Here is a 27,625-nt window from a genome sequence, read left to right as displayed (position 1 = left end):
GTCACTTTGACAACAATTCTAAATAACTTTGTACATATATCCATTTCTTTCTGTTCCCAAGAAACTCCACACATGTGCACTGCAGACTGCTTTGTCTGCTGAACAGAAATATTTGTTGATGTGAGGTGAATTGCACAAACAACCTTTTTCCTTGTGACTTCCTTGCTCCGTCCTCCTTTGCCCTTTCTGCTGGATCACACAGCGTGGATGCTGAAGCCCCATCCCCAGAAACACAGCCTCTTCACTTGTGATGGTTTAGGGAACTGCTTCTGAAATCTCTGGCTCCAAATTCTGCCTTGAGCATCCCTGTGACCTCTCCTTTCTTTGCCCTGCAGGCTGATGCCAAGATGGTCTGCGATGTCGTAAGTCGGATGGAGGACACAGAGCCCTTCTCTCCAGAGCTGCTGTCAGCTATGATGAGACTCTGGGCAGACTCTGGGATCCAAGAATGCTTCAACCGGTCCCGGGAATATCAACTTAACGACTCAGCTCAATAGTGAGTATCCCTGCCCATGGTCTTTCATGTTAAGGAGATGCATTTGGGCTTGCCAAAGTTCTAACTGATGTTAGGGACCTTGTAGCAGTGGAACTGAACGTGTCTCTGCTACAGATTGGGGGGTGTGTTGTGTCACAGGTTGCTGCATGGCAGAAAGGATCAGGCAGGACATTTGTGTCCCTTTCCGGCCAGTTGGGGGTCAGGTCCATGACCCCAAAGCCAGGTTCCCATGTTGCTCCCAACAGCTCAAGGTAGGTTTCTGCAAACATGGATCTAGTGAATAGAGGCAGCCCAACCCACGGGCATGGCTGATGGCTGCCCTGTCTATCTGACTGTGCACAGAAGAGTGTGATCACCTGCTTTGTGCAGCACTGGGGTTTGCTTTTCTGACAGTCATTCAGTGTACTGATACATCAGCTGGGCTACAGCCAAAGGTGAGGGACCTCTTTGCTTTTCCAGTGGTGTTGTGTTACTCCTGTAATACAATCAGAGGCATCTTTGCCATTAGGGACCACATCCAGGTGTTTTTTAATGTCAATTGTCTGAACCCGTGGCTCTGGTTCACCCCATCATAAGGACAGGACGTCTGCCCATCAGTGGCTGCTCTGGCTCTGAAGAGCCATTGTCTCCCCAGTTTCAGTTCATATCCATTGACTGTCTCCCCAGTTTCAGTTCATGTCCATCTGTAATGATAATTCATTGGATCTGTTCATCTCCACCCAGGCCAGGTTGTCATCCCATGGTTTCAGTCTCAGCAGTTGTTGCAGTCAGGCAGAATGTCCCCTGGCCCTGCACTGAGTCTGGGGCAGTAAAAGGTGGTTCAGTATAAGCATAAGGAACAGCCAAGCACAGAGCAATTATTTCTCCACTTGTACCCTTAGACCTTTTGGTAGTCAGGGAAATAGAGGCTTCCCAATGGTGTCAGGGCAATGCCACGTCCAAGCTTTTGGCTCAGTATCCCACACCAACAAGTTCACCAGCTGTTTCCTGCACTTCTGGAGGTTCTGTTGTGTGTCTGGATTGTTTGGCAACTCTGCTCAGGGTTTTCCTGGATATCTATCAAAACATGAACCCAAGCAGTGGCGTGGCTGCTGGTTGTGTTCTGTGGGGGGGCCTGGTGCTCCCAGCCTGTCCCAGCTCCTCCCACCCAGCTGGCAGGGCAGTTTGGGAGCGGGGCTGCAGCAGAAGGAGAGTGATGACACATCACTTGGCAATGGTGGAAAAACGAATGGGAAACCTGCAGATGTGTGGCTGGTGACACAGCATCCAACCCATCCATCCTCACACCTCAGAGATGATCCCAGCATTACGCTGCCTTTTAATCAGTACGAGGTGGATGCCCGTGTTTAATCTACATTTCATTGCCTGTAACAGCAAAATCAGCCTTCTGTTGCTGGCAGCCTTTTCTTTTTTCCCTTTTTTTTCCATAAAAGAAGGGTATGATGGCATAAACATACCTTTAGAGATATAAATTATCTAAAATGCCAGTCCTAATTGCGTTACAACCTTGTGAAAAATTCTTCAATTGTTTTAGAGCCAATTACCTTGAGGAAAGTATTTTGATTTTCCTTCCATGCAAGATAGCAGTTGAAAATAATAAGCAGAGCCCTCCCAATGTGACCAGCTGCTGGGCAATTCATCAGCAAGAGCTCTGAAACCACGAGCAGTTTCTAGATATGAGCTGAAGAGGCTCTGTGCTGTGGTATTCACAGCAATTTCAGTGTGGGGTTGCAGCCCAGCAAAATGAGTTTCTATGCCTTTGACAAAATCACTCTCATCCAGAGGAGGCTGCACGATCCTCCTTGCCAGGGGGGCTGTGTGCTGTGGCTGGACACTTGTTTTCCCTGGGCTGGGTTGGATAGTGAGGCTGAAGATGGCAAAGTCCTTGTCATTTACAGACCTGCTGGTGTTGAGGAGCCTCTGGTGGTTCCGTCCCTGGGAGCAGAGATGCTCTCCCAGAGCAGGGCACAGGAACACATCCTGCTGCACCTCTGGCCCTGGTGCCATCACGCTAGATGGTGATGCAAGTGAGAGCTCAGTTGGCACTTATTCACACCCAGTGGACTCCCAGTGAAAAGAGGCATATTTTTCATTTAATCCTTCAATGCTTTGAGGTTGTTTTCGTTTGCATAACTGAAAGATTTTGGACAGCTTTATATTTTTTTTCCCCACCCTGAGAAAAGGTTTATCTTTTTTGACACTGATGCTGGATTTAAAACACTAACAACTACAAAATGTGTTTTCATTAGGGCTAAGAAAAATAAATTCCAGGCAAGAACTGAATCTGAAGTTCCCCAAAGTCTGAGAAACACTGACAGGCAGTGAGCCGGACTGGCACCGCTTTTATTTTGGGCTTCTCTTGGTGCTAAGCCACAGGGACTGGGGGTTTGCTGGCAGGAGGGAAGTTTGCTGCAGGAATTGGAGGTGGTGCTCCACGGCTGCTCAGCACTCCCCCAAAGCCCAGAGGCAGCACAGGGGGGACCTTCAGCAGTGACACTTCCCCCAGAGCCCACCCCCCACATGCCCTCCCTTCTTTCCCAACCTCCCCCATGGCCTGTCTGTGCCTGAGGAGCCACCACCTGGGCTTCTCTGAGTCAGGGCTGCTCTTGTTCTTAATTGCTCTTCCAGTGCTTTACCTTGAGGTTTGTAAATGTCTGGGACAATGGGCCTTCTGTCAGGCCCCTGGGAGGCCAAGTCACAGGCTGATCAGCAGCCTGCAAGATCAGCAGCACAGCTCTTACCAGTCTGTCATCAATATCACTGAAAATAAATTGAATATTTTGCATTAGGCTAAACAAGAAGTGAGTTGTAGCTCTGCTCTCCCATCAAAGATGGGCAGGAGCACATTGCTTTCTAGTCTCCAATACACACTCCCTTAACACCTCCCTGCAAGGCTTGGTTTATTTTAGGCTCCAAAGTCTGCCTGTCCTTAGCAAGGATTTTATATCTACTGCAAAGGAACGGCAGAAAACAGCACTACTGCAAAGAAAAAAACATGACTGGGGAAGAGGGAAGGTTCTGTAATGGACCTCCTGTGCCTTGGACTGCAAACAGTAAAACCATAAGGATGGCAAGAGAAGGGAAGAGAGTAAGACGTAGCAGTTGGTTTCATCTTTTTTTGTTACTGCATTTTTTCGTAGTTCCCTGAGGCAAATTTACGGGTGGGTTGCGTTCCACATTCCTAATATCTTGATTATGTTTTTATTCCTATTTTGTCTCCTCTTCCTTTCTTGTCTCCGTGCCTAGGAGCTAAATCTACCTCTGATCATCAAAGAGTCTGGGCACTGCTGATGTCTTTTTCTTCTCTAGCCAGTTTCTGTCTGTGGAAGCACATCTGTGACCCACATTTTGCTTTCAAAATCAGCAAAATAGAGGTTTCCAGCTGGTTTCCCTAATCTCCTACTTTTGTTCAGATTTTAAAATTGTCTTGTGTTTCCTAGCCTCGAGTTCCTAACTAGCCTGGTCAGTGGAGTGCAGCACACAGGGCAAGTCTGATCTTCACCACCCAGGATGGGGACCTGCTTTGAACAGCCTCCAACCTTGAGGGGGGAAATGGAGCAGACGGAGCATCCACACGAGCTCCCATTTTCCATGTGCGTCTCCAAACAGGCACAGGCCCTGCAAGATGTGTAGGCAGAGACAGTTTGCAAGTACACAGACACAAAAAAGCCAGAATCCATCTCGAGTTATTCTCCTCCTGCTTCCAAGTACTTTGAAAGATCATTTGATAATGCCAGGGCTGTGAAACTCCCGTGAAAATGTAAAATATTTTTAGGCCTGCATTCAACCCATCCATCTTCACACATATCAGAGGTGTCAGGGCTAGGAAGCTTGTTGCCTTTGGCTCTCTCAGTCAGGAGCAAAGGGAGGGAGAGATGCCTCCAGAGAGGGATACAGACCTCACTGCTCAGTGGAGAAAGAGAGATGCAATTGTGTCTGCTGCTCTACCACAGCTGTCCACAGCCCTGACATCTCAAGTCTGTGCCAAACACCAAGCCCAGACTGGACAGCATTTTGCTTACTCCATCTTCAAGAACTGCTCTGGCAGAGCCTTATAGAAAAGCAGCACCAAACTCAGAATAAAATACTGCAGTGCTTTCCTTCTCACCCCATCTTGTGTGGGACTGTTCTCTGATCTATTTTCCTTGCAAAAGAATTGTCTTTGCACGATGCTATCACCTTCCCTACTGATACTTATTGCATCCCACGTGCCTACACACACTTTGCATCAGAAAAGCAGTTAAGAAAGTAGAGCCAGATGTTGTTGTGATGTGGTGAACAGCTTCCAGATTGAACCCTGACAAGGCAGCACTGAGAAAGGCTGCCCAGAGAGGCTGTAAAATCTCTGTCCTTGGAAATGCTCAATACTGAGCCACCTGAACTAACTTTCAAACTGAATTTAACTTTTAAGTTTGGCCCTGCTTTGAACAGGGGGATGGGCCAGATGAACTCCAGAGGTCCAACCCCTCCTGGCACTTTTGAGTTTGTTTTTTTTTCCCATCCCTCTTTCTCTGATAACTCCATGTTTATGAGAGAGGAAAGGTCTTGGGGCTTTGCTGCAGTCTCCTGTTTCCAGTCGTGCAGGACCGTGCAGCTCCGTGACAACGTCCACATCCCACAGGTCCCATGGTCTAAATGTTTGCCTTGCTGGTGAAGCCAGCAAGGTAAATGTTTAGACCGTTGGACTTGTGGGACGTGGACATTATGCACGACTGTCAGGACATGATCCATTTTAATGAGCTGCAATTGTTGCTGGCGCGCTCAGACTGAAGGAAGGAAAATTATAGGTCAAGGTTTTGCATTAATATTCCCGTCAGGTGCACAGATTCCATTTTCTCATCACGGCTTTTGCATTAGAATATGGTTTTCTGCACACCCGTCTTACTCGTGCCTGTCACTTGTGCTCCCTTGCATTTAATTGGAGGCAGTAGCAGCATAAATGGAACAATCCAATTAATTGGGATGACTTGCGTTGCGCTGTTTATTGAACAACCCACCTTTGTGTCTTGGAGCCCAATAAAGCAGAAAGGCAAAATACATCACAAGTGTAGAGGTAGGTACATTTGTCTGAATTTATGGTTTAATTTACCCCAGTAAGTAAATATGCCCACCAGCTCTGAATAATTAAGTTCCCCCTACAATAAGCAAACAAAACAGTTCATAAAGGCCAGAGCTGGTTGACTGGAATCACCAGCCTGGCTCCATTCCCACAAATGAGATGCAAATGGATTTCCAGGGAGGAGCAGCTCTGCACTGTCTGGAGTGGGGCTGTTTCTGGTCAGTGTGAGGACATGGGCAGTCTGAGTTTCAGCTTGTTATGGTCCAGCAGGGCTTGGGCTTGGCAGAGGTCTCAGATTTCATTATTATCCTTATAAATTCAGGAATTGCTATTGTTATGTGGCTTCACCTAGGGCTGAGTGTGAGGTGGAGGAAGGGCACAGCAGGAAAGACATTGTCTTTTAAATCAGCTGGATGTTTTCTAGCATCTCACCCCCAGTCTTCACCCACCTGGAACACCCAGTTTCACCAAAATTGGGTACAATCTCTCCAGAGGCTGCCTCTTGTGGCCCAAAGCAGGGTGGATGGAGACCACATCACAGTATCCTGAAAGTGGGTGCCAAGCAATGCTCACCTTCCCATCCCACCAGGAGAGCATGAGGATTGAGCTTCCGTGGCAGAAAACTCACCACAGGCAGAGGACTGCAGGACTCTGCTTGACCCAGCTCCATCACAGGGTGTTGGCACTTGTGACAGTGCCCACTCCCCTGGGCCCCTCTCAGGTCCCACTGGCCCCTGTCAGACCCCAGGGCAGAGCAGATCTCCCCCAGACCTGCTCTCTCCTGGGTTCAGCCTCTCCACGGAGCAGAGGCTGCACAGAAGTTTAGTCCCAGGGCTGGGCTCTTCCCTTCACCCTTCCCAAGCCACACATGCAAGTCATCAGGGAAAGGGGGAACAGTCTCAAAAGACATTTCCTGCCTGAAGTTCATGCAACCTCTAATGAAGATGAAGGAGAAGGGAAATCAGGACCTTCTATCCCATATGAGCACCTGGTTTCTGAAGGACTGTATCCTCTCTTGGTCCGTGAGAGAGTATCTGAGATGCCACAAGCCTCCACTGGAACACCAGGAAAGCATTCACCAGCTGAACCAGAGCTCCAAAGCTTTGCTCACTGCCTTTCCATGGGAAATACCGAATCCAGCAGCCAGCTCTGCTGAAAACTCAGCACTGCTTTGGATATGGATCTTGCAGGCAAACACTGGTGGTGCAGTGTTGTCACTTCCCCTCTTGTAATCCTTCTTTACACCCCAAAATTTCTCTAAAATCCATCTGAAGAGACCCAGGAGGTACAGACTGCACTGCCAGGAGGAGCAGATAAGCTACACAGGTAGTTCATTCCCTGGAGACAAAGATGTAGCAGTACCTGCCACCTCCCTGACATTTTTCATTGCTGTGTTGCATCGTAACAGTGTTGTCTTTGGCCTGGGGATTAGTAAAATCTTGACATCTTGACTAAATAAATTGCTATTTAATGACCCACGATACCAATCAGGGCTGTCCCCGTTATGGCAAAGCTCCCACACGAGAGGGAGGGAGTCAGGGTAGTTCACTCTGCCTGGAGGAGGGAGCACTGCAAGAATTTGGGAACAATCTCTTCTCTTTTCACACTTTGCCAAGCGATGAGGAGCAGCCAGCACCACCTATAAACACAGCACAGGGCATCCTCCCCCCAGCAAACCTGCTGAACCGTAGTCCTGAACCCCGGGTAATCTGTTCTCGTCTCCGACTGACAGACCCAACAGGAATTTCTTCCTGCCTGGCGAAGGGCTGTGGGTGACAGATTCGGCACAGAAAGATTGGACTTTTTTTGGCTGAGTATTTGTGTATTTTTAGGCTGAAATGTCCTTACGAAACCAGCTGGAGCTGGCAGGCTGCCACCGAGGGTTGGGGTTGGGTTTTTTTTGTTCGGCTCAGTTTGTTTTTTCGCTGCTGCCCCTAGTGCTGGCTGCAGCCCCCTCTGCCACCGGCTCTGCCCTCCCGCAGGCAGCACTCACACCCTGCACCGAGCCCGTCCCTGCGGGCTCCCACCTTTCACCCCATCCCTCCCACGCGGGGCCATGGCAGGGCTGGGATGCGGCTTCACAGCCAGGGAGTCCAGGCTCTCCCGGGAACCCGCAGCCCCCGCTCCTCCTCTCCTGCAGAGCCACGGAATCCAAGCTTTGTCACAGCCTGCACCCCAGCTCTGCCCTCACAGCCTGCCCTGCAAGGCAAACAGCCCCACTCATCTGGGTGAGGGCAGGTGTCTCCTGAGAGCTGCCCAGAGAGGCTCCCGGGGCATCCTATTGCTCTGAGAGGCTCCCTAGGGAATGGGTTGGCTCCAGCAAGGCACATGTCCCCTGTGTGGGTGATTCCTGCTCCGTGCCAGCACCCTGTGAGCCCTGCCCGGCTGCCCCCACCCTGCCGGTGCTGCAGTGCCTGCAGGCAGAGCTGCCAGGGCACCGGTGCCGGGGCTCTTGGCACGGCTGGCGGCAGGGCTGGCACCGTCTGCGGCGCCGGGAGGTGAGCCTGGTGCTGGCACGTGGCTGGCCGGCTATTTGTTATCTTTTTGAAATCCTTAAATGGCAAAGAACGGCAGGAACGCAGGGATTTCTTTGCAGCCAGGCTCGGGGTGGAGCGAGCTGTCCCCACTGGGCTCTGCAGGCAGCGGTGGGGACGGGGTGACAGAGATGCTGCACGGTCCCCCCACCGCCATCCCCAGGCCCTGTCCCAGAAATCATTCCAGTTCGGAAGGAAAAGTTGCAAGGGGACTCAGCTGCAGCCTGTGGAGCACACAGCAGCACTCCGGGAGCTCTGGGGCAGAGCTGCCTGCACCAGCCACGGGATGAACAGCCCAGGAGGAGCCACTGCAGCCAGGACAAGCCCTGCCCAGCAGGACTGATGAGCCCCGTGTGCTCAGGATGCAGTCATCTCCCTTTCCCCCTCCTTCATGGCCACAGCCTTTCCCTGCCCCAGGTTTCTCAGCTCCCCTCCCCTGAGTGCAGGAGGGGCTGTTCCTGCATGGGTCAGCCTGGCCCTGGTCCTGCCCCTGCTCGGACATGTGCTGTGCCAGAGCAGGGCAGTTGTCAGGCCCACAGACATGTGCAGTTGCTGCCATTCCTTCCCCCCACCCTCTCTTGGGGGCCAGACACTGTACAAACACACAGCCTTCCTGCTGGAAGAGTGCAGCATCCCCATGCTCGGGTTAGGAGTTTTATCCAAAATCCAAGTTCAAGGTTAGGAGTTAAATCCAAAACCAATCACAAGCTTAGCTAAAACTCCTCATTTTTCAATATATATTAAGACAACCATTGGAAAAGTGCTTTTATCTGCTGCTTCCTAAACCCTTTGACTTATGCTTTAAAGCCTTTTGTCTGTGAACAGGACAACTGGAAAGTCCTTTTTTATTTCCTTAAGCAAATAGTCCATCTAATAACCAACCTTGAGGGGTTGAGGCTTTAAGAGAGAACAAAAAATGAAGGGGGAAAAAAAAAGGATATAGTGAGCATTGTGACATGCTGTGCAATCACAGGCAATGATGGTTTGAGGCACCAGATGTGTGCCCATGAAGGGAGGATGGCACAGCCCCTGGGAGGAGGGCAGAGCTGCCAGGCCCCCCAGAGCCCCTGGTGCTGTGGGTCAGCAGGCTGGAGCTCCTTGTCTTGGTTCCCTGGGTTCCCTGTGGTGCCTCCCTTCCTGGGCTATGCTGCCACCCCAGTGCCAAGCAGCAGGTTTGCTGGGAGCACCAGCATTGAAAAGAAACTTAGTGCTCTAAAATTGCAAGCCAGGCCATGAAACACCATGTGAACAGTCACTGTAGCTCTGAGGCTTTGACAGCATTTTTAATGGCATAAAATGGAATTTCCCAATCCCTCAGTACTGCTCTTGGTACATAAGGTTTGGTGATAGCATAAAAACCATTTCCAAATCCTCCTTCAGGAAAATACCAGCCAGCACATCCTACTGAGCAGCATTAATGTCAGTTTAAACATTTTCACTTAAACATCTCCACGGCCTTGCAGTCCCAAATATGAGAAATACTGTGCCAGGGAGTGTGTGAGCAGTGAGGCCAAATCTGCAATGGGCAGGAACAGGAGAAAGAAAGGGAAGGAGGAGGCTGATGCTAGCTACAAATGCTGAGAGCTGGGAACCAGTAACAGAGTCCAGGCAAAAACCTTTGCTCAAATTAAACCAATCTTGGAAGCATCAACTTTGCATGAAGAAATCCCCAGAGGACCTTGTGACTGAACAAAAATGCGTAAATGAAGAAATGACACAAACACAGGAGTTACAAAAATAGTCAGGAAAAAAGGCTGCCCAGGAGCTCACCTGCCTGCACCCTGCCCAGGGGACCACGCCTGGGGGTGGCAGAGCCTCCTCCCCACACGTGATGAAGAGCTGCCTGTCCTGCTCCACTGTCCCCATGCAGTCCCTGCACACGGAGCAGCAGTGCAGGTCCCAGGGGGACTGAGGGGAGCATCCAGCACGGACACTCCTGTGCCTGAGCAGCCTCTCCCCCCCGGGGCTGCTCTCTGGGCAGGGCTGGGTGGGTTTCCTGTTTGCCTGTGTTTCCCAGCACCAGTGGAACTGCCCCTGAAGGGGAGCACGCAGGCAGGGCAGTGTGGCTTAGCCCTGCTGTGTTCATTCAAACATCTGCAATCACTGTGGGAGGCTTAAGAACATCTGCTTAAAATAATTGGTAGTAAATAGAAAATGTGCTAAATGCAGAGGTCACCCACATGACCTGTACATCTTACCAGGGCTTTCTCTGACTGCAGTGCAGGCACCCTGAGTGCCTGAAGGAGCTGCCCAAGTCTCTGCTCTGCCATTCCTGTCAGCTCATCCTGCATTTATCTTCCCTTGCCCCAGAACAGAAGTACCATCAGCGGTCTGTGGGCTGTGTTTTGACCCTGCTGACTCTGGTTGGTGTGTTGCTACTTTGCACCAGCTTGACAGGAAATCTGGGTGCAGGATTAGCACCAGGATCCTCTCTGAAGTCCCAGCAAAGAGCATCACAGAATTGGACTCCCTGGCTTGCCAGGGCATCCCATGGTGACAGTGGGGAGCAAGCAGCTTTGCTCCATGGGAGGGGAGAGCTCCTCTGAATGTACAACTCACATCAACAGGGGAGACCTGAAGGAAAATTGGGCACTCTCCAGTATCTCTCTTTACACATGCTGCCTTGCATCCCCTGCCACGCGTTCCCATAACAACAGAGCCACATTACACACCTCTGTGGTCTCGGCTGTGGTCCTGCAGCTGCTCCCCTTGTACCACAGTGTGCACGTCCTGCTGGCTCCCTGCCCCTGCATGCCCGGCCTGGGCACATGGGAGATGATCCCAGGGAGCACTGGCTGCCTGCTCCCTGGCCCCTTTCTCTGCAGTGCTTCTCCTCCTCCTTTTTCCTCACTTATGCCTTAAATCCCCTCAGCCCAGTCCCCAGCCCTGGGGACAGGTGGGTCATGCAGTGAGTGTGTGAAGACCCCACATGAACAACATTTATGGGATGCAAAGGCAAGGGATAAGCAGCAGTGCAGATATGACCCAGACCCATCCTGCAGCCCTCCCTGTATGGACCTAAGTGGGCAATCCTGGATTCGGGGGTTATTTCTATTTCCACTTCACAGTGGGAGCCAAAAAACCGCTTTATTTTGAGAAGCTTCAAACATTGATTGGATACGGCTGATCCTTCCATCAGCTGGTGCAGTGCCACCAGATGAATAAATCTTGCATGCATCTGTAATTACTGCTTAGCTTGTGTTTAAATGCAGTGTCATTGATCCGCAGAACTCATCAAAATCCGTACAGGAATGCATGAAATTATATTGGATGAAGCAGAAAAGTACATGACAACATCCATTTTCAGCCTTGTTTGTTCGTCAGAAAAAGAAGAAAGCATTTATTTATCTCTATTCAAATACTTGGGTTGAATTGTGATTTAATCATCAACAGTAACACCATTTTATGGGCTGCTCTTTATGTAGGGAATATATTTCTTTCTTATAATAGGTCTTAACATAATACCTTAAATTTCTACCAGCCTTTCACTATCTGCCCCTACATGGGCAAAAGCCCTATGAAAAGCCTGGAAGAATATTGCTTAAGGGTTGTAAAACCCAATTATGGAAAGGTCTTGTGGTCAAAGCTACTGACTGCAGTTTAGGGAACCCAGAGTGACTTCCAAGTGCCACCACAGACTTCCCATCGTGTCCTCAGGCGAGTCATCTATCCCCTTAGTGCTTTTATTCCTCCCAAAGCAGGTGTGATGAATAGTATTTCCCTGCTCCGGGGGGAGGCTGGGAGGGCACATCCATCCTGAGGTGCTCCAGCAGCAGGAGCAAGGACGAAGCTCGTGCTAAGCAGCATCTGCTCGAGGTGCTCTCCTCCCCTCCTGCAGGCAAGGGGAAGCTCACCAGAAGCATTTATTGGCAATAAAGCCCACATTGTCTGGAAGAACTCCTGATGTTTTCCAGACCTCAGGCTGCTCTGGCCCAGCTCCATCCTCCCACTGGAGGGGGAGTGCTCCTGGGTCAATTCTAACTTCTCCCACAGGCAGGCAGGAGCCCCTGGTGCTCCCAGCGGGTTCAGTGCAGCACCTTGGCCTGCAGTGACCCAGTGTGGCCACTGACAGGTCCACAGGCAGACAGCAGAGGCTGCTGCTGGCAGGGACATGTCCCCAGGGCACAGGGGGCAGTCTCAAGGGCAGAGACAGCTGTCCCCAGCCCTCATGGAGGGACATGCCTCTGAGGTGGCATCCTCAGCTCATGCCCCACAAAGCCACCCCAGCTTTGTGGCTGGGCTGTCCCATGAGGAGTATCCCAAAGGGGTTTTGTCATGCACGTGTCCCTGATGCATCCTCAGCTGAACACAGGGATCAGCCCACTCCTGCAGAGACCTGGCAGCAACCTGAGCCACTGTCTGGAGGACTAATCCCAGGGGTGGGTGTGTGGTGACAGGAGACCAGGATTACAGAGCTCTGAGGTTGCTTGTGCCAATAAAAGAGGGAGAAAGGAGAAGTGGGGGGTCAGCAGGACTGTCTTGTCAGCACAGCCTGGCCCAGGTGACAGGTTGTCCTGGTGGGAACGATCGAGTTATTTTGATATATGGCAAACAGATCTTCTCCTAACAATGATTCAGCTGAACATTTCTTCAAGGGATGAGACACTCCATGAATTTTCCCTTATGTGTCTCTGCTTCTGGATCCGGCCTGGACTGAAATCAAAGTGCTGCGACACCACAAGCAGGGCTGCTCTCAGAGGAGCCTCAGCCTGACAGCTGCTGAGAAGGACCAGAAAGTCCATTTGCATAGCACAGGCTTCCCATGCCCAAGAGATCCACCTATGTCTGGGATAACCAAGATATTTTTAGTGTGCAGCCAGGGGTAAAATTTCCAGGTTTTGCTTTTGCTACCTGTGGGTCACACCTGTCCATGGCAGAGCACCAGCTAACTTTGGTACCCGAGTTTTGTGGCAGGGATGCTTAGGTGGGATTTGAAGGCAGAAATCCCCATAGCTTGCTAATAGATCAGGAAGATGGACAGATGAGAAGATCCAGAGATATGATTCCCACTCCATCACTAGCAACATGTCTCTCAGCAGGGTGAGTGGATAAATGAGGCCCCTGAATGAAGCCAGCTCCTGACAGACCCACCCCACACTTCATAATTGCACCATGGTCCAGCCGTGGACATCCTCCAGCTGCTTGATACGAGGGCACAGATGTCATTAACTGGGGCTTTCCTTCACAGCATTAGAGCTGAACCCCTCATCGGGGCTATCCCTGCTGCAGGCAGACACCTAGCAATACAAAACTGCAGCTAGAGCTAATTTTTTCCTTCCAGCTTAGAAAAGGAGATGTTGATGTTAATGCTGCTTCCCCAACTGCCACAAGTGTGTGAATACATGTCCCTGGTCTTTGTGCACACCCTGATGAATCTCTCTGGCCAGCGGCTGAGCAAAAGGTTAAAGTCTGTGGGACTGGTTTCATCTGTGGTCCCAGCTGTCTGCTTTCTAGGACTGAAGTCATTCTGAACAATTAGCTCGTTTGGCCTCGGGGCCAAATTTGCTGGGCTGCCCTGCAATGTGAGGAGCACTGGGATGAGGAGCACTGGGATGAGGAGCACTGGGGTGAGCAATGCCCCGTGCACTCGCTTGGGGCTGTGGCACAGCAAGCTGGGTGTGTTGATGTCTCTGCCCTGGTTGGGCTGAGCAGATGCCTGTGAATGCACCAGGAGCCCTGCTGCAGCACGGGGCCTGCATGCTCTGAGCAAGGGCTCCATCCCATAACAAGCCCTTCATTATCCCAAACTCCCCGGGGCTTATTTTTAGCCCCTCCTTTTCTTTCCTTTCTTTCTTCTTTTTACAGTATAGAAAATCATCAGCTCCACTGTCAGCAGGTTTATAACAGCAGTCCTGGAGCAAAAAAAAAAGCTTCAAACCTACTGACTGTTGCATAAAGGTTTTGGCACAGATCCTGCTCACCTCCAGGGTTCTGAGTCCCACCATTCCTCATCCCTTCTCCAGCTCAGCTGCTGTCCTTCAGAGCTGGGCATCACAAGGGAGCAGAGACTTACGTAAAGCAGGAGCTGGGCTGGAGCTTTGAGCCTTCCTCTGCTTCAGCCCAAGTTCCATCAATGCTGTGCAGGACATCTGAGTGCAGGGCCACCAGGAGGGACCTCGCACAGCCCGAGCCCTGTGTCATCCCGTCACACAGCACCACTGCAGGGATCAGCCAGCCCCTGGAAAAGCCTTTCCTCATGAAACAAAGGGGAGGGTGCCCTGTGGTCAGCAGCTCTGTGCTGAACAGCAGTTTAAATCACAGGGGCTTTCTGTGAAACAGTGGCATTGCCCAGATGAGGACACTGTGTGAGGATGTCACAGCATTCCATGAACCACGGTCACCAAATCTGCCCGAGCAGCAGCTCCCAGGGCCTGGAGTTACACTGTCTGCTTCTCCAAGTAACATCCTCTTCAGTGACCATAAAGTCTATGGTTACTCATGGAATAAGGCAGCTATGGCTCCCTCCTTTCTCCACCCCAGACAGGATTCAGGAGATGAGGAAAACCCCATCCTGTGTGGTGAAAGGCTCCAAAGTGCTTCCACACAGGTAGCAGAGTAAAGATGCTTCACAGGGGATGTGCAGAGGTCTGCAGAGATGTCTACATAGAAATAAGTGGGGGATAGGAAAGAGAGAGGACAGCTGTTCCCATTCAAAAATTAACAAAATTAAACTCTGATATGGCAGTTTAAAAACCAGAAAGAGGCAGTTTTTTACAGACAGGGTAGCTGAGCTGGGAAATTCCTTGCTGCAGATGTGGCTGTTAGAAGTTTAAATTGCTGCAAAAAGTGCCTAGGCAAATTTCTGGAAGAAAAATCACTGAGAGGTAATAAATATAAAGATATAACATGCTTCTCTTTGAAACTCTGTTATCCATATGAAGCACTGGAGGCTGGGAAAGCTGAGTACTGCATACTTGCCCTGTATTTGTACTCTTCTCTCAACATCTGTTCTTGGACACAAGCTAAGCTAGGTGAGTCATTGATCTCATCCAGACACATTCTTTTTCTCTTTTGTAAGGGCTTCAATATGTTAAAAAAAAAAAATCTTTATCATCCCCTCTTACATCCCATTCAGTTTTCAAATTTCACTGCAGAAAGATGAGCCCACATCTGCTTTCCAAGGGCCCCTCCAAAACCCTTTCTGGGTGGGTTGTTAGTGCTGGATTTTCCTCCAAAGGCCCCCTCTCCCCCCTCCAAAGCTCTCTGGTCACAAACTCAAACCATAACACAGTGGCCTTTTATTCCAGCATAAGGAGACCATCATACACTGCTGACCAAAGCACCACCCCTGAGCAAAGGCAGCCAGCAGCCTCCACTTGGAGACCCCTCATGCCCTCAAGTGTCTTTGTTAAATGGTTGCTATTTAGTAACTCTGCTCATCCAAATGTGATGCTAAAAATTATTCTGGATCCAGTCATGCCTTGGAAAATTGCAAGTCTAACTAGGACAGCTAAACTCCAACCCGCTTTTGTTCATTCCTTCTGCCTATCATCAGTATTAATATCAACTTGTCAAGTTGATCTTGATGTACAAGTCCTGTACAGCCCTGCTTCAGTGCAGGGCAAAAAAAAAGGGCATCAAAAAGGAGCATCCCTTCTGTCACCTTCCTTTAATAGCAGGGACCATCCTCCTCATTTCCCAAGGCAGAGTAATGAAAACCCATGGTATCCAGCAAGGTTCTTTCAGGAAAGAAACCCCAGTAATCCCTGAGCCTGGTGACCATCACTGTCAGCAGCCTGCAAGAAGCAGGCACAGAACTGCCACTGGTTGGATTTGGTTAGGGGAGGGAGGCTGGGGAGTGTCCATGCTGGTATCTCATCTGGTTGGGGATGAGATGAGATTTCTTTCTCATTAGGAGCACTGGCAGGACAGCAGAGCCTGCCATGTAATTCATGTGATTCCCATCAAGGCATGACTGGCTGATCAGGGAATACAACCAGAAGCACAAAACACATTGCCCAAAGTCCAGGAGCAAATTCCTAAGACCACCCCTCTCTGGGCTGGGCTGAGAAAACACCAGACAATGTTCTTGCCCTCTTAGCTGAGTTACTTGTCCCCTGTGGTCTTTTCCCTGCCTGCCAGAACCCACCTGGAAGCACCCAAGGAACAGGATGTACCACCTTCCAGCTTTTGTTTGGGGGAGAGGAGGGCTCTGCACGTGTGTGTGCACATCACAGTCCCTGCCCTTGGCTAGGATGGATCCTGAAGGGACACGATGCCACTGCCTGGCAACATTTGTAACTGATGATTATTTAAGACACCTGTGACATCACTGCTGTGTGTGCTGGATAGGTGCTGGATTCTGAGAATGGGCTATGCTTGATTTTCCCCCTTCCCCTAAAATATTACAGCAGATATGGCTGGAAAAACACCGTGGTGTCATGGCCTCTGGGTGCTTGCCCAGCACCAGGTGCCCTAGGCAGCCAAACCAATCTGTATCACAGCTGCAGTGCCCACACAGCTCTTTTCTCTGGTAGGAGATACTGGAAGAGTTTGCTGTGCTGGTGTAGAGGCACCACTGACACTCCCTAAACCCTGCGCTTATCCTCTGAATCCTTACCTTATGGTCACTAAATATTACATGGTTTTGATGCTAAATATACATTGATTTGTGTGTTCCTTGGTGAAAGAAAGGAAGAAGGTAAGGTGGAAGCTAAGATCAGAGGCAGGTAGTCTTCCATTCATGAGTGAGGAAGGAGTGTTCAGTGACGACATCTTTACATAAGTACCTAGATTTAGATGAGATGGATCCTGCTTGTGACAACCTTGATTAAAAACTCAGCATTTGCAGGACACAGTGTTGGAGCTGCCCCTTGATGCCTCAGTCCAAAATAACTCTGCGGTGACTCAGCTGCGTGTGTTGACAAGTGGGGATCTGCTTCCCCAGTCAGACCCAGTGCAAGCCAACAGACTGAGGCTGGGGTATCCCATGCTGGGGTATCCCATGTTGGGGTATCCCATGCTGGGGTATCCCATGTTGGGGTATCCCATGTTGGGGTATCTGATGTTGGAGTATCCCATGCTGGGGTATCCCATGCTGGGGTATCCCATGCACACACAGAGAGACGTGGCCAGAGATCAGGACTGCCAGGATGGAGGAGCTGTTGGGAAGGTGACACTGTCTCCAGGCTTGCTGTCCTGAGATCCCATTCCTGCTCCCTGCAGACCTGCCCCAGACCCAGACCCAGCTGTGGCTGCTGCTGCCCCGCAGCTCGTCGAGCACTGAGGGCGTGAGCTCAGCATTGGCACAGTGTGAGCACCTCAGGTGTGCACAGGGAGAGCTGGATGCTGCCTGCAAAAAGACTGCCACAGTGTCACCTTGGAGGCAAGAAAAGCCCAGCAGACGTTTACCCATCTTATTGCCATTAACCTCAGCAGATGTGAATGTGCATCTGTGTGAGCTTTGCCGCAGGTATCCAGCTCTGACCACAGCCTGCAGCCTCAGCTGTGCTCCTTCATCCAAGAAAGCAGCCAGTGGAGCCTTTGGCATGGGCAGCACAGTGCTGGGAGAAGTTCCTGTGGTAGCAGAGAGCCTGGGGAAGGGTCCCTGTGCATGCACTGCACGTAGGCTGCTGCCACCAGGCTGTTCCCATGGGACAACTTGGACAAAAGTCCTTTCTCCGTGCAGTGTCTCTGGCATCAACAGTGCTGCTCCCACATGCTGTGGTAGCAAACAAAGGTGCAATATGACTGTGTAGATATTGGCTATCAGCTGGTCTGCATAGACCTCCTGCATTTCCCAGGCTGTGTTCAATGAGCTCCTCTCCCTGTATTTGGGAATTGCCATTTCTTCTGCATTTTGCTTTTAGCAGCATAATAAAGTTGGGCTTCACCTCCCTGAGCCTGATAAACTGAGTGACTCAGAAACCTGCAATCTGCTTCAAAACAAAGCATTTAAGATAAAAGATATAAGCAGCAATGGAGCTACTCAGCTCAGGAGCAGAAATGCTAGAGGGTTACTCATGTGCTCTGAAACCTTCTAACCTTCCTTCAGCTTTTTTTAACCCTTGCAAACCCTGGGCAAGGCAGGCTGCAAGTTAGAGCTGATGTGTCATTTCAGATACGCTTCCAGTCCAGTGGGCAAGCCCTGGGGCTGGGAAGCAGAAGAGCTCTGATGCCAACACCGATGACGCGGAAGAGAGAGAGCCGAGTTCTCACTCTGCAGCCTCCAAAGTGCTCCTCTTTCTGCTGGTTAAACAGATGCCAGCTTCTGAGGGGATTATGTGTCATGGAGCCTGTTGGCTGCGACAACTAATTATCTCCCACAACAGTTTGGCCTGGAGATTTGCAGTTCAAAGGGCAAATACCCATGAGTGCTGCCATCCAGTGCCCTGTGTAGCAATTCCTCCCCACTTGGGTTTCCCTGTTCCCAAAGAGGTGGCACCTCCAAGACACCCTGTCCTCTCCTGGCTCAGGCTCACACCAGGCAGTGTGGGCAAGGAGCACCAGTGCTCCAGTGAAACCTCAGAGGTACCTCCAGCAGGACCCCAGGAGAACAAGGAGCAGCTCAAATCAGCTCACCATCCAAAGAGCAGCCTGCCTGAGCTTCCCGAGCCTGCAGCTGGGTGTTGGTGTGGCAGCCATGCCATGACATGCTCCTTCAGCTGAACTTCACAGGGTGCACACACCAGCAGAGTCCAGTTCAGCTGCAGCCAAATCCAGGGGAAATAATATCTGCTGCAGCTGGAGATGGGAGGAATTCCAGGGGAGAGCAGCCAGAGGAGTAAAAACAGTTATGGAATGCAGCCTCAAAACCAGCACTGAAAATACTGTATAACTTCATATAAATTGATGGCTGACCCTCATCAAGACTCCCAGGAACAGATGAAAAGCAGACCCAGGCAACTGAAAGAATTTAAGTCCTTGAGAAACACACTGAGAGTAGTGGAAAAGGTTGGAGATGAGGGAAGAGATGAAGAGGGAAGTTAAAAGAAAAGGCAGAGGGTGTGTTGACAAGCAGGTACCCACTTTTTAGCATCACCTTGAAGTGTTTCAATGGTGAGGACAGAGGAGAGCCTGTATCTCCAACACCAGCACTGCAGGGCTGCCTCGGTCTGCGGGGCCATGGGAAGAGGGGCAGCTGTCCCTTAAACAACAGGAGGTGACACCAGTTGTGAATAGATGAGTGATGGTGGCTTCAGCCCTCACAGCAGAGGATCTGATTTCAAATGAAGCCCCATTCACCCATCCTGGGTCCATCATAAGGTTGTTAAAGGGAGCATCTGTCACAAAACCACAATGCCTTTAAATGCTCAGAAAAGGGCACAGCAAAAATAAGCCTGCTTAGCTTATATACTTTTCTCTGGGCGATGTGGTTCTTAGAACTCCTTAGTAAAAATAAATTACAAATAAGATGGTGGGGAAAATACATGGTGTGAGCAGGGTGAGGTTTGGTTTTGACCTTAGCAGAGAGTTTGGTTGTGTGTTTGTTGTTCCAGCCTAGTGGAGTAGGTGTGAAACACAGTGGCAGGGAGTTTTCTTGGGTAGCAGAGTGCACAGCCCCAGCACACCAGGTTCTGCTCTGGAGCCCTGGCTCAGAGCACTCCCTCCAGGACACAAATGGAAAGCCATTCCCTGGTTTTGGGTGCAGTAGGGAAAGCACCTCCAGCAGCAGGACAGGGCCAAGTCTGGGTGAGAAAGACTTCACTGTGTGATGCAGCTCTGTGTTTATAATTCATATTAAATTGTAATCCAAATTCCTCTTTTCTTTATAAGTTGTTTTGAAAAATTGTCGTACATGTGGATGGGAAAATGAATTGTGGTCATATGTGTGAGTCTGTTGGGTTCCTCTACAGAAATATTTCATGCCCAAAGACAGGACTTCCACCCCAAGTTTCAGCCTGGGGGGCATTGCCTGTGTCCATAGATTTTAAGCCTAGAGCAGAATAAAGTTACATGTTTTAAAACTGTCTAAGTGTTTTATAAAGCTAAATCTCCCCTGTACCCCCCAAAGCCCCAGTTTGTACTCTCAGATTATCACCATCTAAGTGAGGCCCTGGATTCTGTCCAAGTGCTGCATCTCCCAGCCCTGAGCTGGATTTCAGACTGAAGTGGTGACTCACTTGGGCAGCTTCACCTCCCTTCACTTGAGCTGCCTGAAAGCAAAGCATCCCACTGAGCATGGCATCTCCCTCCCTCCCAGCACAGACAGAGCCATCTCCCCCAGGGGACTCGACCTGTATGTTCTGGGAGCAAGACCTGTGTGCTCCAACCTCTTATCTGAATAAACCCTTGCAGGAAAGTGGGTGTGTGTACAGAATCCAGCACAATGGACCAACTGGGACCTTTGTCCCTCAGGGAATAAAAATAGCAAGTAATATTAAAACTGTGTATTTTCACAGATTGCGATCAGGACTCACAACACACCACACTTAATTTCCTGCTTTCAGTTCACTATCAGATTTTGTGTTTAGGTTAGTGGGGTTTGTTTTTCCCCAGAATAGGATTTTTTCCCCTGTAACTACAATATATTCAGCCATGAAAAATGAGATTGAAGAAGATTAATAGGAAGCTGAAGGATTCATCTGAGATTGACAAAAGATTAATGTATGCCTTATTCTTATCTGTTTTCTTTTTCTCTTCTTCTTTTTCTCTTAGCTACCTAGACAGCTTAGATCGAATCGGAGCTGCAGACTACCAGCCCACGGAGCAGGACATCCTCCGAACCAGGGTCAAAACCACTGGCATTGTAGAAACCCATTTCACATTCAAAAACCTCCACTTCAGGTTAGTCCAAAACTGCACAGTAAATTTTCAGAACTATTTATCCCAGGGTTTCCCCGTAGTACCTAAAGGAGGAGTTGTTAAGTTGCTGGTCAGTGCATGGACATCTCCCACTGCAGAAGACATGGAGTTTTGGGGGGTCAACAATATGAAATGTTTGGTCTTGAAAGTCACTGCCTGTAAGATAGAAGCTCATGGCAGCCTCTTCTAAGCCAAACAACACCTCCTTGTTGAAAAGTATAATGTGAGATTGACCCCCAAGCCCGATCAAGCTTCATAAATGTAAAAATATTTGGCCAAATCTTTCTCTGAAGTGGCTCAGTCCCGGGTAGTTACTGCTGTACATTGACCCACAAGATCCCAGCCAGTAGAGAGAAAGGGGCATGAAGACAGAAGGCCATGCACAGACAGTGTTTAGAGCATATAAAACTCAAGAGCAGAAGGTCTCCACCTCCACAGACCCTTTGGGACCCAGCAGGCTGCTGAGGCTATCCCAAAAATCCCCACATCCCGCTCTGTAACTGCTCCTCCCGGCCCTCCCTGGCTCCAGGCACTGGAGGAAAAGACCAAGCTGGTGGTGAAAGACCCATGGCCTTGCCTTTGGAGCCTGGCAGGGCCCCTGTGGTCAGAAAACACCAAGAATGCTAAAGTCTGCTGGTAACTGGGAGTGAGCAGGTGCTGATGACCCTCTCCTGTGCCGCAGGCTCTTCGACGTGGGGGGCCAGCGGTCGGAACGCAAGAAGTGGATTCACTGCTTCGAGGATGTCACAGCCATCATCTTCTGCGTCGCGCTGAGCGGCTACGACCAGGTGCTCCACGAAGATGAAACCACGGTGAGTCTATCGGGGTCCTGCAGGCCCCAGCACCTCTTGTGGGACACTGCACAGCCAGCAACTCCTTGGAGATCACCAAACGCTCCCTGGGGGGCTACAGTCTTGGGCTTTTGTCCGTCACTGCCCCTTGGCTCTGAAACCCTGGGGAGGTTTGTCCTCCTCCACGCTCTTTGAGATGGAGTCTGCGTGCCCAGGTAATGTTTCCTTGCACCGGTGAGGTCACAGTGTTTTATTTCTGCTCTCCAGCCGACCTGTGTGTTTTCAAAATGCATCCCAGGGACCTGTCTCAGCAGGAGGAGGTGCAGCACAGTGGGCTTTGAGGAGATGTCAGGGAAGCAGTCAGGCTGTGATGCAGAGGTGCAGGGTGGCCATGCACGCCCACGGCTTAGCCTGGGAGTATAACCTGTTTCTTCAGGCTACAGAGACTCATTTTCCTTAGTGAGAATGGAACTGTTTGATTCCTCAGGTAATTTGCTCTAGGAGAGATTTTATGACTTCCCACTGTGACATTAGACTCAAAATACCATCTGGAAATAGAGCTGGCGAGGACCTGTGTGCTCCCTGGCATTAGAGTGCAATTAATACAAGTGAATGGAATGCACAGAGAGGATGCAGCAGGACTCATGCCTGCGTTCTGGCCATTCGTTCAGTGGAATGGGCTGCGTGTTTCTGTGAGCAATGACGACTGCTGTGGGCACCCCGTTGCATTTGTCTAATGAAAAGGGACTGGAGGCCATACTCAGGTTGAGTGATGATTTCAGTGGTGCCCAGTCTGCAGCGTGGAGGGCTCACTCCTGCCAGCTCTGTGTCTCTGAGGGGTTTTGTTCTGCTGGTAAAGATGTCAGGCTTACAGAAAGCTGTGGATGAGGAAGGAATCTGGGGAAAGATTGCTGTTGGGTAACAGTTGTCTTGTCCCCAGAAGACTACAGGTACTGTGGTTTCCAGCCTCTGAACCAGGTTTATGAGCAAACTGTTTGATGAAGCCACCTGGTTGTTTGGATGGTACTGATGCTAAAATTCAGGGTGATGTTACCAGCATCAGTCATGGTTCCCAAGGGAATGGCATGAAGCTGTGTCAAGGAGAGGTTTAGGCTGGAAATTAGGAAAAGGGTCTTCACTGAGAGTGTGACTGGGCAGTGGAACAGGCTCCCCAGGGAAATGATCACAGCACCAAGCCTGCCAGAGTGCAGGAAGTGTTTGGACAATGCTCTCAAGCACATGGTGTGATTCTTGGGGTTGTCCTGTGCAGGGCCAAGAGCTGGACTCAATGATCCTTGTGGGTCTCTTCCAACTCAGTATATTTTATGATTCTATGATTCTGTGATCATGTCTGCATCCCTCCAGGCTGAGACACCCTACATCCTCCCATGTCCACTTATTTATACCCTCCAGTTGTCACCTCCCTCTGACTCTGGCCCTGATATACTTAAGGATGCTCAGCCCTGTAGCATTGACTGGGAATGAACCAAAATCTTCTGATGTGATTTGAAAAATCCAGCCATTATCTCAGTGTCATAGAGCTCTGCAGCCAGGCAGTGAAAACAGCCAGGAGATACAGAACACACAGGGAGAGGGCAGGTCCATGTGACAGGGAGCAAAGCTGTTATCTGAGCAGAGAGCAAGGTGCTCTATAGGTATAACTTGGACTGTGACACCCAAACAGGGAAGCCAAAGGCAGCTTTTAGTACAGGTCACCTTTGGGTGCTCATCTACACAAGCCAGAGCCGGTGATTCAAAGCCACAGAGCACAAAATAGAAGGGAAGCCTGAATGCCAATGCCATTTTTTAAATGTCAGGCTTAACTCTGCTCCTCTGAACTGGAGGTTAAAGCATCTCTCCTGGGGAGAGCACTGCCAGTGACTTCCCCTCACCCCCACCCTGGAGACAAGCAGGGTGCCAGCTCAACCTCCCTCCTGAAGCGCCCTGCTGCAGAAACTGGGATTTATGCATCTCCAACTTCCCTTTTGCAGCAGGAGAGCAGGCTGGTGCAGCTCTGGCACAGCGCTGACATTTGCCTGCTATTTCAGTCCCTTCTCACAACACTTTTCGGGGGATGCTGAGCAACAGGAGGGCAGAGGCAGCCGCTGCTCATTTACACATTCCGAGTAAATGGGGAAGGATTTGGCATTGGCAGCACCGGCAGGACGGCCCTGCCTACCCCGGATAAACAACCCTGGGCAAGTAGGAAAAAACACTGGTGTTGGAGATTGCCTGCCCTGTTACATCCCCTTCACAAATGGCAGGTGGGAAACGTGGCACCCCAGATCCTGAGCCCTCTCAGCCGAACCCCCAAGCACTCGGTCTCCTCCCTGCTCGTGGTGCCTCTCCCAGGGCCCAGCAGTAAAGCAGCATCTCCTCACCCAGCTGACTTGGTCCTCTCCCAGGGCCCAGCAGTAAAGCAGCATCTCCTCACCCAGCTGACTTTGCCGTCTGCATCCGTCCCATCTGCCGGCTCCAGTGACGTCAGTCAGCTTTTATTGCTTCTCACTTGGAAAACACAAAGAGGAGGTAGCTGAGAAAGTGAGCTGGAAGCTGCTCCTCCAGCTTCATTTCCTAGGGATGCTTAACTCCAGTGCAGGCCCTTCCAGCTGTCCCGAGCTGCTGCAGGGCTGGGGGCTGTACAGGTGTCTCTGTGAGTATGGAAAGATTGCAAAGAGCTTTCATTGCTGGCGGGGAGCCATGAGAGGGAAAAAGCCCTACTGCATCTCAGCACCCAAAAAAAAACCCTTCCAAAGTTGGGTGCACAGGGAGAATGGCTTTTCCTCCAGTGCTCAGCACCCAGATGTCAATGATCACAGGATTTCACAGGTGCTTTTTGCACTTCTCTAAGTCAAACCACGCTTTGGCTGGAGAAAACTGCAGTTCAGATGCAGTCAGCCTAACACAGAGAAGGCAGGGGCTGGTCTTGCTAAGCCTCAGCTGGGACGAGTGCAGGGTCAGCTTGTTTCACTGAAAAACACTCACAAACAACAGGTTTACTGTGAATCCTTCCCGAAGAGCTGGTTAAACAAGGCTGGGTGAAACACCCCCTGACCTGTCCCTGCCCTTACAATTCAAAACCAGCACTGTGCTTGTAAAGGTTTTTTGTGGGTTACTGTGCTCTTTGTTTTAAAAGACTGAGCACCCATCCTCCTGCAGCAGCTAAAACAGGGCTGTTGTGTGTGAAGCCATCCCTAAGAGATGTATATTCTCTCCACTGCCACAAAGAGCTGTACAGCAGGAGTCAAGGAAAGCAAATACTTCCCTATGTCCAGATCAGAAAGACATAAAGAAAACTTTCTGCATCTGTGATTTTTAGGCCCATATACCCATGAAGATCACGCTTTGCCTTTACCAAGTCCATGACAAGGAGCTGCCAGGATCTCTGCCATATTTGTACACACTGGGAATGTCCTGGTTTTAGCTGACAGAACATCTTCATGGATTATGTCTTTGCATAACAAGGCTATTTTGTCTCATTTCTGAATTATCTTTATGTTTCATAAGTTGAGGTTACAGGAGGAAAAGCCTCATCCCTGTAATCTGGGAGGAGAGAGGGACAGCAGTCATATCACTTAGTAAAATTGGAGAAAACAATTAACAAGGGTAGATTTCTGTTGTTCTTTTTAAGTGGAATTCCTAACGGAATTTTAAAGAAAGACAGAAATGGCATGGAACCTGTCATGGGAACTGAGACTACCCTCTGTTTTTTTCCTTGCAAATTCAAAGGAGTTGTGGCAAGAGAGGGAGATGTTCATGCTGTACATTGCTGCCTTTGAAACTAAGATGTGTAGGTCAACCATACCCAGCCAAGACATGCAAGTATTGCTCATGTCCCCATTGCTGAGGATGGGATGGGCTGAAGGGCTGTGCTGGTGACCCTTGGTGTGCATTAGTGTTGGCCTGTTGGTTTGGATTGCATTGCATGACCTGGTTAGTGTGCTCTCTCTGCTGTCACTGGGCAAGGAAAATGGAACTGCAGTGCTCAGAAATTGCCTTAGGAGTGACAAAGCAAGAGAAAGTGGCTTGGAAATACAAGCAGAAGGGGGAATATGGAGTTTCTGTGCTTCAGATAACCTCACAGCTCGCATGACAGCCAGCACTTAATGGCCAAGGGAAACAGAAAAGATTGAATCAACTATGTGTTGCAGAGATCACCAGCTCTCCTGCTGTGCTCCAGTGAAAAAAAGATGGGTTTTATGGGTGTGTTTCTGCCTGGGCAGAGTCTTGACCACAGCATCCTTTCTCCCTGGTGCTCAGTGGAAAGGTGTCTGCCCTTCGCATCGGTGACGGGAACATGGTTGTGCAGTGACATCTGAACTCAGCTGTCAGCAATTCTCTTTCTTATCCTGTGCAGGAAAAGTTAACTGGTCCTGGAATGTGTGTGAGCAAGTGGTTACTCCTCTGTAACGTGGCTGGTGGGGCTGCTTTGCTTGTTGGGGTATAAAGTATTTGCAGGCGTAAGGATTTAAAATAGCAGCTTTGGAACAGGGAGTGACATTTAGATGTCAGTGTTTGAGGAGCCCTTCCCTCGATGACAGACCCAACACGAAGTGAGAAAAAGCAGCACGATGGATCCAAAAGCAGGTGAAGTGATTTATATCACTTCATCTAAAAATATGAGGAGTGTAACCTCCAGTGGCTCCCACCAGAGCAGGCACGACTGCCCCATCACAGCAGCACAGGTGCTCCTGAGAGGGCCCAAGGCAGGCTCTAAGGGAATAAAAGGGCCTTCCACTGTGGATTTACTGGGAGGAGGGGGATTATTTGAAGGCTTTGACTTCTCACTAACCCTTTAGCAGCAGCTTGTCCTTTTACATTTGGTCCCCAGACCCTGCCTCCCCATCCTCACCTCTCAGCCTGGGTCTGCCATAGCTGTTAGAGGGCTGCTGCAAACATCTGGTGAACTAGTAGCAGTTGGAAGGGAAAGGAAAGGGAGACAGTGAGACATTCCCAATGTTAGCCAGCACCTGGACAGCTTGAATCCATGTGTGGGCTCCCAGAAGCCTTCCCTGGATGCGACATGTCCCACGTGGCATCCCAGTGTGACAACAGGAGCACCCGTGCCTGCCCACCAGGATAGTGCTCTGCACCTTCACCACACACAGAAAGCAACTCCTGGCTTTTGAATAATGTCTCCTCTTTAGTGGTGGGGAAGGAAAAGGTGGATTTAAGACCAAAACACTGCCCATGTAAATAAGAATGAGTGGGCAGAACAGTTGGTTGTGTTTACTCAGCTAACCAGCAGAGCTGAGGGAAAAATCAACATGTAGAGATCAGAAAGCCAGGTCAGGCAGCCTTGGGAAGCTTTAAAACTTGTTTCTGGAATCTGAAAGGAATGGAGGACATCAGTATAACTGTGGTGCTCTGCAGGGCTGGGTTGGTCTGTGCTGTGTGTGTGTGATTCTGTGACTCTCTATCCTGGTTACAGCTGAACACTGAGTCTCTGTTTGTTGGGAAAACACTCCCATTTCCCAACATGTATTAACACAAATTAATCAAACTCCATTAGAGAAGTAGAAGGATTTCTGTAGGGTGGTGAGAGCTGTGTAGGGTGGCACAGGGCTGTGCAGGGTTTCAGGGGGCTGTGTAGGGTGGCACAGGGCTGTGTAGGGTGTCAGGGGGCTGTGTAGGGTGACACAGGGCACATGTTTCTCCATACCTGTACTTTGAATCAGCAAGGATGATAAAAATGTCATTTAGAATGTTCTGTGGGGGACTCTGCTTTAAAAAATGGTTAATTATATTTGCTTTCTGTTCCCCTGACCCCCCTCCACTTCATCCTCTCCTCCAAAAGGCTTTGGGTAGCCAAGGATCTCCCCTACAAAACCTTTGTACGCCAGGTTTCTACACAGTTACACTTTTGGCACCACGAGTAGCAAAGAGGAGCGTTGCTCCAGGGCTCCCACACCACCAGTACCACATGGGTTAGCAAAAATCAGCCCAGGGGCACGGGGTGATCCAGAGGAGCCACAAAGGGTAAATGCACTGTTACACTCCT

The 27,625-nt window shown here is 50.1% G+C and overlaps 1 protein-coding gene across 2 annotated transcripts in view; it reads left to right on the top strand.

Moving 5' to 3' along the window:
* The window catches only part of GNAO1 (G protein subunit alpha o1), a 135,790-nt gene that overhangs the window by 88,795 nt on the left and 19,370 nt on the right, over nucleotides 1-27,625 (top strand). For both annotated transcript variants that reach the window (XM_051771243.1, XM_051771244.1), the window contains exons 4-6: nucleotides 336-496; nucleotides 20,687-20,815; nucleotides 21,516-21,645. In XM_051771243.1, coding sequence (XP_051627203.1) covers nucleotides 336-496; nucleotides 20,687-20,815; nucleotides 21,516-21,645 — 420 coding nt within the window. The remainder of the gene's footprint in view (nucleotides 1-335; nucleotides 497-20,686; nucleotides 20,816-21,515; nucleotides 21,646-27,625) is intronic.

Source organism: Manacus candei, unplaced genomic scaffold, assembly GCF_025592945.1.
Source record: "Manacus candei isolate 608988 ecotype Guabito, Panama unplaced genomic scaffold, ASM2559294v1 h1tg000131l, whole genome shotgun sequence".
In the NCBI taxonomy this organism is placed as follows: domain Eukaryota; kingdom Metazoa; phylum Chordata; class Aves; order Passeriformes; family Pipridae; genus Manacus; species Manacus candei.
Note: the sequence above shows the minus strand (reverse complement) of the source record. Positions and strands in the feature narration are given on the sequence as shown.